Source organism: Ambystoma mexicanum, chromosome 13 (assembly GCF_040938575.1).
Source record: "Ambystoma mexicanum isolate Mex_15411 chromosome 13, UKY_AmexF1_1, whole genome shotgun sequence".
Lineage (NCBI taxonomy): Eukaryota > Metazoa > Chordata > Amphibia > Caudata > Ambystomatidae > Ambystoma > Ambystoma mexicanum.
In genome coordinates this window covers 17,900,113-17,914,043 of record NC_090938.1, presented here as the reverse complement: position 1 = coordinate 17,914,043, position 13,931 = coordinate 17,900,113, and the positions used below count along the sequence as shown (strand labels likewise).

General features: G+C 54.9%; 1 protein-coding gene across 2 annotated transcripts in view; it reads right to left on the bottom strand.

The window, feature by feature from the left end:
• The window catches only part of FOXP4 (forkhead box P4), a 332,784-nt gene that overhangs the window by 53,120 nt on the left and 265,733 nt on the right, over positions 1-13,931 (bottom strand). For both annotated transcript variants that reach the window (XM_069633027.1, XM_069633028.1), the window contains exon 9: positions 8,690-8,777. In XM_069633027.1, the coding sequence (XP_069489128.1) occupies positions 8,690-8,777 (88 nt within the window). The remainder of the gene's footprint in view (positions 1-8,689; positions 8,778-13,931) is intronic.

Sequence of the window (13,931 nt, the reverse complement as noted above, 5' to 3'; positions counted from 1 at the left end):
CGCGTGCGCAAGGGTACACGGGCGCGTGTGCGCAAGGGTACAGGTGTAATAACATGGCGCGCGTGCGCAAGGGTACACGTGAAATAACATGGCGCGCGTGCGCAAGGGTACACGTGTAATAACATGGCGCGCGTGCGCATGGGTACACGTATAATAAGATGGCGCGCGTGCGCAAGGGTACACGTGTAATAACATGGCGCGCGTGCGCATGGGTACACGTGTAATAACATGGCGCGCGTGCGCAAGGGTACACGTGTAATAAGATGGCGCGCGTGCGCAAGGGTAGAGTGTAATAAGATGGCGCGCGTGCGTATGGGTACAAGTGTAATAACATGGCGCGCGTGCGCAAGGGTACACGTGTAATAAGATGGCGCGCGTGCGCAAGGGTAGAGTGTAATAAGATGGCACGCGTGCGCATGGTTAAACGTGTAATAACATGGCGCGCGTGCGCAAGGGTACACGTGTAATAACATGGCGCGCGTGCGCAAGGGTACACGGGTGCGCGTGCGCAAGGGTACACGTGTAATAACATGGCGCGCGTGCGCAAGGGTACACGTGAAATAAGATGGCGCGCGTGCGTAAGGGTACACGTGTAATAACATGGCGCGCGTGCGCAAGGGTACACGGGTAATAACATGGCGCGCGTGCGCAAGGGTACACGGGTGCGCGTGCGCAAGGGTACACGTGTAATAACATGGCGCGCGTGCGTAAGGGTACACGTGTAATAAGATGGCGCGCGTGCGCATGGGTACACGTGTAATAACATGGCGCGCGTGCGCAAGGGTACACGTGTAATAAGATGGCGCGCGTGCGCAAAGGTACACGTGTAATAAGATGGCGCGCGTGCGCATGGGTACACGTGTAATAACATGGCGCGCGTGCGCATGGGTACACGTGTAATAAGGGGTGCGGGCGGCACTATATACAGAAGACCGCTGTGTGACCGGGGCCGTAAAGAAAACTTTCACATCAGAGAACCGTTCTTAAGCAGTAGAAATAAACAGTGCAAATAAATGAACCAAAAGAAAACTAAAAGTCAAAACGCAAGCAGCAGTGAAGAGTTGCAACAGGAAACAGGGCCTACACGGGTGGTCCTACCGCTGTCTTGGGAGAGGATGGGGGGGGGCACTGTCTGATCATACATCGGGGTGAAAGTTGGCAGGAGGGATTCTCCTTCACAGGTCCATATTCTTGGCCCTCCGCTGTTGTCTGAAATGGGAAAAGCACACTTTTTGGAAAGTGTCACAATGGGGGCCATGGAAGTGCTGAAATTCCCATGGTGATGTTACCGAGCTTCATGGCCGAGGAGCTCCAGCTGTCCTGGGGGGTCGGTGGCTCTCCAGGCCCCTACTGGGTCCCAGAGCAGTGAACTTCGTGACTGTATTTGTCCGATGCGATTGTCTGTGCTGGCATTGGTATACAGGGATAACGCAGAGCCAAGGTCCTGGCATTGCTTAATGCTGCAGTTGGTGGGCAGCAGCATAGAGGGATAACGCAGAGCCACGGTCCTGGCATTGCTTAATGCTGCAGTTGGTGAGGAGCAGCATAGAGGGATAACGCAGAGCCACGGTCCTGGCATTGCTTAATGCTGCAGTTGGTGAGGAGCAGCATAGAGGGATAACGCAGAGCCACGGTCCTGGCATTGCTTAATGCTGCCGTTGGTGAGGAGCAGCATAGAGGGATAACGCAGAGCCACGGTCCTGGCATTGCTTAATGCTGCAGTTGGTGGGCAGCAGCATAGAGGGATAATGCAGAGCCACGGTCCTGGCATTGCTTAATGCTGCAGTTGGTGGGCAGCAGCATAGAGGGATAACTCAGAGCCACGGTCCTGGCATTGCTTAATGCTGCAGTTGGTGGGCAGCAGCATAGAGGGATAACGCAGAGCCACAGCCCTGGCATTGCTTAATGCTGTCGTTGGTGGGCGCAGCATAGAGGGATAACGCAGAGCCACGGTCCTGGCATTGGTTAATGCTGCCGTTGATGGGGAGCAGCATAGAGGGATAATGCAGAGCCACGGCCCTGGCATTGCTTAATGCTGTTGTTGGTGAGGAGCAGCATAGAGGGATAATGCAGAGCCACGGCCCTGGCATTGCTTAATGCTGCCGTTGGTGAGGAGCAGCATAGAGGGATAACGCAGAGCCACGGTCCTGGCATTGCTTAATGCTGCAGTTGGTGAGGAGCAGCATAGCGGGATAACGCAGAGCCACGGTCCTGGCATTGCTTAATGCTGCAGTTGGTGGGCAGCAGCATAGAGGGATAACGCAGAGCCACGGTCCTGGCATTGCTTAATGCTGCAGTTGGTGAGGAGCAGCATAGAGGGATAACGCAGAGCCACGGTCCTGGCATTGCTTAATGCTGCAGTTGGTGGGCAGCAGCATAGAGGGATAACTCAGAGCACGGTCCTGGCATTGCTTAATGCTGCAGTTGGTGGGCAGCAGCATAGAGGGATAACTCAGAGCCACGGTCCTGGCATTGCTTAATGCTGCAGTTGGTGGGCAGCAGCATAGAGGGATAACGCAGAGCCACGGCCCTGGCATTGCTTAATGCTGCAGTTGGTGGGCAGCAGCATAGAGGGATAACGCAGAGCCACGGCCCTGGCATTGCTTAATGCTGTCGTTGGTGGGCGCAGCATAGAGGGATAACGCAGAGCCACGGTCCTGGCATTGCTTAATGCTGCCGTTGATGGGGAGCAGCATAGAGGGATAATGCAGAGCCACGGCCCTGGCGTTGCTTAATGCTGTTGTTGGTGAGGAGCAGCATAGAGGGATAATGCAGAGCCACGGCCCTGGCGTTGCTTAATGCTGCCGTTGGTGAGGAGCAGCATAGAGGGATAACGCAGAGCCACGGTCCTGGCATTGCTTAATGCTGCAGTTGGTGGGCAGTAGCATAGAGGGATAACGCAGAGCCATGGTCATGGCATTGCTTAATGCTGCAGTTGGTGGGCGCAGCATAGAGGGATAACGCAGAGCCACGGTCCTGGCATTGCTTAATGCTGCAGTTGGTGGGGAGGAGCATAGAGGGATAACGCAGAGCCACGATCCTAGCATTGGTTAATGCTGTTGTTGGTGGGGAGCAGCATAGAGGGATAACGCAGAGCCACGGTCCTGGCATTGGTTAATGCTGCCGTTGGTGAGGAGCAGCATAGAGGGATAATGCAGAGCCACGGCCCTGGCATTGCTTAATGCTGCCGTTGGTGAGGAGCAGCATAGAGGGATAACGCAGAGCCACGGTCCTGGCATTGCTTAATGCTGCAGTTGGTGGGCGCAGCATAGAGGGATAACGCAGAGCCACGGTCCTGGCATTGCTTAATGCTGCAGTTGGTGGGGAGGAGCATAGAGGGATAACGCAGAGCCACGATCCTAGCATTGGTTAATGCTGTCGTTGGTGGGGAGCAGCATAGAGGGATAACGCAGAGCTACGGTCCTGGCATTGGTTAATGCTGCCGTTGGTGAGGAGCAGCATAGAGGGATAATGCAGAGCCACGGCCCTGGCATTGCTCAATGCTGCCGTTGGTGAGGAGCAGCATAGAGGGATAACGCAGAGCCACGGTCCTGGCATTGCTTAATGCTGCAGTTGGTGGGCAGCAGCATAGAGGGATAACTCAGAGCCACGGTCCTGGCATTACTTAATGCTGCCGTTGGTGAGGAGCAGCATAGAGGGATAACGCAGAGCCACGGCCCTGGCATTGCTTAATGCTGCCGTTGGTGGGGAGCAGCATAGAGGGATAACGCAGAGCCACGGCCCTGGCATTGCTTAATGCTGTCGTTGGTGAGGAGCAGCATAGAGGGATAACGCAGAGCCACGGTCCTGGCATTGCTTAATGCTGCAGTTGGTGAGGAGCAGCATAGAGGGATAACGCAGAGCCACGGTCCTGGCATTGCTTAATGCTGCAGTTGGTGGGCGCAGCATAGAGGGATAACGCAGAGCCACGGTCCTGGCATTGCTTAATGCTGCAGTTGGTGGGCAGCAGCATAGAGGGATAACGCAGAGCCACGGTCCTGGCATTGCTTAATGCTGCAGTTGGTGGGCAGCAGCATAGAGGGATAATGCAGAGCCACGGTCCTGGCATTGCTTAATGCTGCAGTTGGTGGGCAGCAGCATAGAGGGAGAACGCAGAGCCACGGTCCTGGCATTGCTTAATGCTGCAGTTGGTGGGCGCAGCATAGAGTGATAACGCAGAGCCACAGTCCTGGCATTGCTTAATGCTGCAGTTGTTGGGGAGGAGCATAGAGGGATAACGCAGAGCCACGGTCCTGGCATTGGTTAATGCTGCCGTTGGTGAGGAGCAGCATAGAGGGATAATGCAGAGCCACGGCCCTGGCATTGCTTAATGCTGCCGTTGGTGAGGAGCAGCATAGAGGGATAACGCAGAGCCACGGTCCTGGCATTGCTTAATGCTGCAGTTGGTGGGCAGCAGCATAGAGGGATAATGCAGAGCCCTGCAGTTGGTGGGCAGCAGCATAGAGGGATAACGCAGAGCCACGGTCCTGGCATTGCTTAATGCTGCCGTTGGTGAGGAGCAGCATAGAGGGATAACGCAGAGCCACGGTCCTGGCATTGCTTAATGCTGCAGTTGGTGGGCAGCAGCATAGAGGGATAACGCAGAGCCACGGTCCTGGCATTGCTTAATGCTGCAGTTGGTGGGGAGGATCATAGAGGTTCTGGGTGGTGTCCTGCACCAGTAGTGGCCCCTGTTCCAGGTTACTGGAGATGTAGCATTAGTGAATGGATGGTTTCTATGTAGAGGCGAGAGTGTAATGCATGTCCTAGGACCACCCAATCCAAGGTACTGCACCACTCGGCAGGCCATCTCCTCAACGGAAGGGAGGTCAGTTCAGGTACGGATGGGCAGAAGGGCACAGCTAGAACCACCCAATCCAAGGTACTGCACCACTCGGCAGGCCATCTCCTCAACGGAAGGGAGGTCAGTTCAGGTACGGATGGGCAGAAGGGCACAGCTAGAACCACCCAATCCAAGGTACTGCACCACTCGGCAGGCCATCTCCTCAACGGAAGGGAGGTCAGTTCAGGTACGGATGGGCAGAAGGGCACAGCTAGAACCACCCAATCCAAGGTACTGCACCACTCGGCAGGCCATCTCCTCAACGGAAGGGAGGTCAGTTCAGGTACGGATGGGCAGAAGGGCACAGCTAGAACCACCCAATCCAAGGTACTGCACCACTCGGCAGGCCATCTCCTCAACGGAAGGGAGGTCAGTTCAGGTACGGATGGGCAGAAGGGCACAGCTAGAACCACCCAATCCAAGGTACTGCACCACTCGGCAGGCCATCTCCTCAACGGAAGGGAGGTCAGTTCAGGTACGGATGGGCAGAAGGGCACAGCTAGAACCACCCAATCCAAGGTACTGCACCACTCGGCAGGCCATCTCCTCAACGGAAGGGAGGTCAGTTCAGGTACGGATGGGCAGGGTGGGCACAGCTAGAACCACCCAATCCAAGGTACTTCACCACTCGGATGGTGGGGGGGACACAGTCCATCCACAGTACTCCACGGCCCACGTACTTAGCGCTGAGGGGCTTAGAAGCAACGGCAGCGTCAGTCGGCAGAGGCTCTTTCCAGTGCTCCAGGCGGATCTTTGGGTGCCCAGTGAGGTCTCAGCTGATGCTCCCTGGGGGCGTCCCTGGCGAAGACTGGTTGGCGCCTTGAGCTGGCATTGGTGCAGAACGGTGGTGAGGGGTCACTTGTTTGGGTGGCACAGAGCCAGGTGCAGGCTCCACGGGACAGGGCGTGGCCCCAGGATAACTCCGTTGGGGAGTAAGATCCGCGGCTGTGGGGGGCCTCGCCCCAGAGCCTATGGGTAGATGACGGAAGGAGGCAATCGCTGCATCACACTCATGCATTTCTTTAAATGTAAAGCTCTTGAAAACTCGGGGCCACATGCATCGCAGTGAAAGGTCTCTGGAAAACACACACTAGTGCCCTGGCACACACAGGCATGTGCGCTTGGCCACGGGCGTCGGACAGGACCAACTCCTGGAGCATAGATTTGTGGAGGAAAAGCCGGCCATCTTGGCAGCCTCCCGTGCCTTCTTTCTGGGAAACCTAGTTTGGCTCGTGGGAATGCCCGCATCTTTAGTGGGGGCGCCAGGAGGCACCAACCCCAGCGAAACTAGAAGAATTGCCAACAAACTAGACAGCCTGTACACCGTCCTGGAGGTCAGATATAGAGGGTACTTTGGGTGCCCTCATGGTACAGGAGCTGAAACCGTCTCGGGCGCCCATAACAGCAGAACTGGGCAGAGCCCGCGGGGTAATCAGAAGGGGAAGGGCTTAAAATGGACGTGGGCATAAAGAACTACTATCAACGTAGGTCGTCCAGGTAAGGTGAGCAACACAGAACCCCCACCACCTTTCTAGGGGCACCCTAGGGTAAGGGGGAAATGCGGCAGTGCACCCCGTGGGCCGCGTGGCAGAGGGACCTGCGCCGGCAGTGCCGTGTGTCGCACTAGACAGCATGGCAGTGCCCGCGGGATGCCAGCACGGCCCTGCTCTCATTAGGCCTGACAGATATGCCCGCCGATGCGGCTAGGCCAGGCTCAGCACAGCAGGGGCAGGGAGTGAACACTTTATAATTGGTGCGCTGGATGGCAGCGTCCCTCCACACCTCACTCCCAGCCTCCACACCTCACTCCCAGCCCCCCTCCTCTCACTTGCATTTCTTTAAGCGCCAGTAATTGCTTTTCAAACCTCCGAGCTTCAGAGCGTGTTTGGGAAGAGGTTCTGATCCCAGACCACCAACCCGCGGCCGCACCTTTCAACCAGCAGCACGCGTGGCCTGTACAGACTTTCATCCTCCGAGGCCGACCCTGTCCTCCCTCTCCCCGGCAGAGGCGACACAGCACTCCAATTCCTGCCCGGGTCTTCCATCTCCACCCCAGGGTGGCCAGGGCTCGCCACCCCTCCCTACTGAAGCCCTCTTGCGCCTAGCTCAGTTACCACACCGAGAGCCCTCTTCACTCCGAAAAGTGGTTTCCTCTTCAGACCCTCCCCACACTAACCTTCCAGCCTGGTTCGTCTTTACACACACCACTCACAGTCTCACCTCGACCCCCAACCCTTCTAATTGCTTCATAGGAGCCTAACCGTTAGTTATTCCTGCGGGAGGGCCTGAGTCCCAGAGACTCACGAGTCCACCCCGGCAGCTCTTCCAGGTCCCCTGGGGGCCCACCAAGCATGCATCTTCTAACCTCGCTGGGCTCAGTCCCAGAGACTCACAGCTCTTCGAGATCACCCGGGGGCCCCCTGCATGCATCTTCTAACCTCGCTAGGCCCCGTCCCAGAGACTCACAGCTCTTCCAGGTCCCCCGGGGGACCCCCTGCATGCATCTTCTAACCTCGCTAGGCCCAGTCCCAGAGACTCACAGCTCTTCCCGGTCCCCTGGGGGCCCCGTGCATGCATCTTCTAACCTCGCTAGGCCCAGTCCCAGAGACTCACAGCTCTTCCAGGTCCCCCGGGGGACCCCCTGCATGCATCTTCTAACCTCGCTGGGCTCAGTCCCAGAGACTCACAGCTCTTCGAGATCACCCGGGGGCCCCCTGCCTGCATCTTCTAACCTCGCTAGGCCCCGTCCCAGAGACTCACAGCTCTTCCAGGTCCCCCGGGGGACCCCCTGCATGCATCTTCTAACCTCGCTAGGCCCAGTCCCAGAGAGACTCACAGCTCTTCCAGGTTCCCCGGGGGCCTCGTGCATGCATCTTCTAACCTCGCTAGGCCCAGTCCCAGAGACTCACAGCTCTTCCCGGTCCCCCTGGGGGCCCCGTGCAGGCATCTTTTAACCTCGCTAGGCCCAGTCCCAGAGACTCACAGCTCTCCCAGGTCCTCCGTGCAGGCATCTTCTAACCTCGCTGGGCCCCGTCCCAGAGACTCACAGCTCTCCCAGGTCCCCCGGGGGCCCCGTGCAGGCATCTTCTAACCTCGCTAGGCCCAGTCCCAGAGACTCACAGCTCTTCCAGGTCCCCCGGGGGCCCCGTGCAGGCATCTTCTAACCTCGCTGGGTCCCGTCCCAGAGACTCACAGCTCTCCCAGGTCCCCCGGGGACCCCCGTGCAGGCATCTTCTAACCTCGCTAGGCCCCGTCCCAGAGACTCACAGCTCTTCCAGGTCCCCCGGGGGCCTCGTGCATGCATCTTCTAACCTTGCTAGGCCCCGTCCCAGAGACTCACAGCTCTTCCTGGTCCCCTGGGGGCCCCGTGCATGCATCTTTTAACCTTGCTAGGCACTGCCGAGCAGTGCCACCTCACTACTGGCCTCAAGTCCTTCCTGCTCTGCTGGTGCCGCCCAGCCTGGCATGGGCACCAGAGAGAGGGCCTTGGTGCTGGGTGTTGTGATTAACTTTGCATGCATCTGGTGCAAGTGACTAGAATCTTGCGATGGAATGCAGGGCTTAGAATGTTTATCTATGAGTATGTTCTAGGTTTAACAGTTGCAAAGATGTAAACCCTGAGAGAGGTTGCCGGGGGTGTCCTATGCCCCCTTTTACTTACCTGATTCTAAGAACTGTATTTGATGTATCTAAACCAAAGTAAATAAGCTAACAGTTCACCCTAGTGTCCGAATTATTAATGGCCAAACCTTGAATCTAACACTGGGCGATGCCTTCTCCTCCAGGGGCGCCTCTTAAGCCACCATCTCTTACCTGGTGCTCCATGACCTTCGAACTCAGACTCACCTGTATTTCCAGCTGCTGCACGACCTGCATCTGCACGCGGCACTGGGCCGTGCTGCGGTCATCGAGGGCGTGCTCGTTGTTGAGGTGTCTGTGGATGAGAAGACCAAAAACAGGGGTGAGGGAGGCTCAATGCTGACAGGGTGCCCCGCAGGACATGCGCGGAGGCGGTGTGTGGGGAGAAATAGGCAGAATGCAGAGAGCTATGGGTGCAGAGACCAAGAGCAAGGAGAGGTGGCTGCAACGCCTGATGTGGGCAGAGATATGGGCAAGCATCAAGGGTGCAGAGATAGAAAGCAGTGAACAATGTCTCAGTGCCCAGTGTGCAGAGGTATGGCAAGCATCACAGATGCAGAGATAGAAGTCAGTGACAGATGTCCACAGTGTCCAGTGTGCAGAGATATGGCAAGCATCACAGATGCAGAGATAGAAGTCAGTCACAGATGTCCACAGTGTCCAGTCTGCAGAGGTATGGGCAAGCATCACGGGTGCAGAGATAGAAAGCAGTGAACAATGTCTCAGTGCCCAGTGTGCAGAGGTATGGCAAGCATCACGGGTGCAGAGATAGAAGTCAGTGACAGATGTCCACAGTGTCCAGTGTGCAGAGGTATGGGCAAGCATCACGGGTGCAGAGATAGAAGTCAGTGACAGATGTCCACAGTGTCCAGTGTGCAGAGGTATGGGCAAGCATCACGGGTGCAGAGATAGAAAGCAGTGAACAATGTCTCAGTGCCCAGTGTGCAGAGGTATGGCAAGCATCACAGATGCAGAGATAGAAGTCAGTGACAGATGTCCACAGTGTCCAGTATGCAGGGATATGGCAAGCATCACAGATGCAGAGATAGAAGTCAGTCACAGATGTCCACAGTGTCCAGTGTGCAGAGGTATGGGCAAGCATCACGGGTGCAGAGATAGAAAGCAGTGAACAATGTCTCAGTGCCCAGTGTGCAGAGGTATGGCAAGCATCACAGATGCAGAGATAGAAGTCAGTGACAGATGTCCACAGTGTCCAGTGTGCAGAGGTATGGCAAGCATCACAGATGCAGAGATAGAAGTCAGTGACAGATGTCCACAGTGTCCAGTGTGCAGAGATATGGCAAGCATCACAGATGCAGAGATAGAAGTCAGTCACAGATGTCCACAGTGTGCAGAGGTATGGGCAAGCATCACAGGTGCAGAGATAGAAGTCAGTGACAGATGTCCACAGTGTCCAGTCTGCAGAGGTATGGGCAAGCATCACGGGTGCAGAGATAGAAAGCAGTGAACAATGTCTCAGTGCCCAGTGTGCAGAGGTATGGCAAGCATCACAGATGCAGAGATAGAAGTCAGTGACAGATGTCCACAGTGTCCAGTGTGCAGAGATATGGCAAGCATCACAGATGCAGAGATAGAAGTCAGTGACAGATGTCCACAGTGTCCAGTGTGCAGAGGTATGGGCAAGCATCACGGGTGCAGAGATAGAAGTCAGTGACAGATGTCCACAGTGTCCAGTGTGCAGAGGTATGGGCAAGCATCACGGGTGCAGAGATAGAAGTCAGTGACAGATGTCCACAGTGTCCAGTGTGCAGAGGTATGGCAAGCATCACAGATGCAGAGATAGAAGTCAGTGACAGATGTCCACAGTGTCCAGTGTGCAGAGATATGGTAAGCATCACAGATGCAGAGATAGAAGTCAGTGACAGATGTCCACAGTGTCCAGTGTGCAGAGGTATGGGCAAGCATCACGGGTGCAGAGATAGAAGTCAGTGACAGATGTCCACAGTGTCCAGTCTGCAGAGGTATGGGCAAGCATCACGGGTGCAGAGATAGAAAGCAGTGAACAATGTCTCAGTGCCCAGTGTGCAGAGGTAAGGCAAGCATCACAGATGCAGAGATAGAAGTCAGTGACAGATGTCCACTGTGTCCAGTGTGCAGAGATATGGCAAGCATCACAGATGCAGAGATAGAAGTCAGTCACAGATGTCCACAGTGTCCAGTCTGCAGAGGTATGGGCAAGCATCACGGGTGCAGAGATAGAAGTCAGTGACAGATGTCCACAGTGTCCAGTGTGCAGAGGTATGGGCAAGCATCACGGGTGCAGAGATAGAAAGCAGTGAACAATGTCTCAGTGCCCAGTGTGCAGAGGTATGGCAAGCATCACGGGTGCAGAGATAGAAGTCAGTGACAGATGTCCACAGTGTCCAGTGTGCAGAGGTATGGGCAAGCATCACGGGTGCAGAGATAGAAGTCAGTGACAGATGTCCACAGTGTCCAGTGTGCAGAGGTATGGGCAAGCATCACGGGTGCAGAGATAGAAAGCAGTGAACAATGTCTCAGTGCCCAGTGTGCAGAGGTATGGCAAGCATCACAGATGCAGAGATAGAAGTCAGTGACAGATGTCCACAGTGTCCAGTGTGCAGAGATATGGCAAGCATCACAGATGCAGAGATAGAAGTCAGTCACAGATGTCCACAGTGTCCAGTGTGCAGAGGTATGGGCAAGCATCACGGGTGCAGAGATAGAAAGCAGTGAACAATGTCTCAGTGCCCAGTGTGCAGAGGTATGGCAAGCATCACAGATGCAGAGATAGAAGTCAGTGACAGATGTCCACAGTGTCCAGTGTGCAGAGATATGGCAAGCATCACAGATGCAGAGATAGAAGTCAGTCACAGATGTCCACAGTGTCCAGTGTGCAGAGGTATGGGCAAGCATCACGGGTGCAGAGATAGAAGTCAGTGACAGATGTCCACAGTGTCCAGTGTGCAGAGGTATGGGCAAGCATCACGGGTGCAGAGATAGAAGTCAGTGACAGATGTCCACAGTGTCCAGTGTGCAGAGGTATGGCAAGCATCACGGGTGCAGAGATAGAAGTCAGTGACAGATGTCCACAGTGTCCAGTGTGCAGAGGTATGGGCAAGCATCACGGGTGCAGAGATAGAAGTCAGTGACAGATGTCCAGAGTGTCCAGTGTGCAGAGGTATGGGCAAGCATCACGGGTGCAGAGATAGTAGTCAGTGACAGATGTCCACAGTGTCCAGTGTGCAGAGGTATGGCAAGCATCACAGATGCAGAGATAGAAGTCAGTCACAGATGTCCACAGTGTGCAGAGATATGGCAAGCATCACAGATGCAGAGATAGAAGTCAGTCACAGATGTCCACAGTGTCCAGTGTGCAGAGATATGGCAAGAATCACGGGTGCAGAGATAGAAGTCAGTGACAGATGTCCACAGTGTCCAGTGTGCAGAGGTATGGGCAAGCATCACGGGTGCAGAGATAGAAGTCAGTGACAGATGTCCACAGTGTCCAGTGTGCAGAGGTATGGGCAAGCATCAAGGGTGCAGAGATAGAAAGCAGTGAACAATGTCTCAGTGCCCAGTGTGCAGAGGTATGGCAAGCATCACAGATGCAGAGATAGAAGTCAGTGACAGATGTCCACAGTGTCCAGTGTGCAGAGATATGGCAAGCATCACAGATGCAGAGATAGAAGTCAGTCACAGATGTCCACAGTGTCCAGTCTGCAGAGGTATGGGCAAGCATCACGGGTGCAGAGATAGAAAGCAGTGAACAATGTCTCAGTGCCCAGTGTGCAGAGGTATGGCAAGCATCACGGGTGCAGAGATAGAAGTCAGTGACAGATGTCCACAGTGTCCAGTGTGCAGAGGTATGGGCAAGCATCACGGGTGCAGAGATAGAAGTCAGTGACAGATGTCCACAGTGTCCAGTGTGCAGAGGTATGGGCAAGCATCACGGGTGCAGAGATAGAAAGCAGTGAACAATGTCTCAGTGCCCAGTGTGCAGAGGTATGGCAAGCATCACAGATGCAGAGATAGAAGTCAGTGACAGATGTCCACAGTGTCCAGTATGCAGGGATATGGCAAGCATCACAGATGCAGAGATAGAAGTCAGTCACAGATGTCCACAGTGTCCAGTGTGCAGAGGTATGGGCAAGCATCACGGGTGCAGAGATAGAAAGCAGTGAACAATGTCTCAGTGCCCAGTGTGCAGAGGTATGGCAAGCATCACAGATGCAGAGATAGAAGTCAGTGACAGATGTCCACAGTGTCCAGTGTGCAGAGGTATGGCAAGCATCACAGATGCAGAGATAGAAGTCAGTGACAGATGTCCACAGTGTCCAGTGTGCAGAGATATGGCAAGCATCACAGATGCAGAGATAGAAGTCAGTCACAGATGTCCACAGTGTGCAGAGGTATGGGCAAGCATCACGGGTGCAGAGATAGAAGTCAGTGACAGATGTCCACAGTGTCCAGTCTGCAGAGGTATGGGCAAGCATCACGGGTGCAGAGATAGAAAGCAGTGAACAATGTCTCAGTGCCCAGTGTGCAGAGGTATGGCAAGCATCACAGATGCAGAGATAGAAGTCAGTGACAGATGTCCACAGTGTCCAGTGTGCAGAGATATGGCAAGCATCACAGATGCAGAGATAGAAGTCAGTGACAGATGTCCACAGTGTCCAGTGTGCAGAGGTATGGGCAAGCATCACGGGTGCAGAGATAGAAGTCAGTGACAGATGTCCACAGTGTCCAGTGTGCAGAGGTATGGGCAAGCATCACGGGTGCAGAGATAGAAGTCAGTGACAGATGTCCACAGTGTCCAGTGTGCAGAGGTATGGCAAGCATCACAGATGCAGAGATAGAAGTCAGTGACAGATGTCCACAGTGTCCAGTGTGCAGAGATATGGCAAGCATCACAGATGCAGAGATAGAAGTCAGTGACAGATGTCCACAGTGTCCAGTGTGCAGAGGTATGGGCAAGCATCACGGGTGCAGAGATAGAAGTCAGTGACAGATGTCCACAGTGTCCAGTCTGCAGAGGTATGGGCAAGCATCACGGGTGCAGAGATAGAAAGCAGTGAACAATGTCTCAGTGCCCAGTGTGCAGAGGTAAGGCAAGCATCACAGATGCAGAGATAGAAGTCAGTGACAGATGTCCACTGTGTCCAGTGTGCAGAGATATGGCAAGCATCACAGATGCAGAGATAGAAGTCAGTCACAGATGTCCACAGTGTCCAGTCTGCAGAGGTATGGGCAAGCATCACGGGTGCAGAGATAGAAGTCAGTGACAGATGTCCACAGTGTCCAGTGTGCAGAGGTATGGGCAAGCATCACGGGTGCAGAGATAGAAAGCAGTGAACAATGTCTCAGTGCCCATTGTGCAGAGGTATGGCAAGCATCACGGGTGCAGAGATAGAAGTCAGTGACAGATGTCCACAGTGTCCAGTGTGCAGAGGTATGGGCAAGCATCACG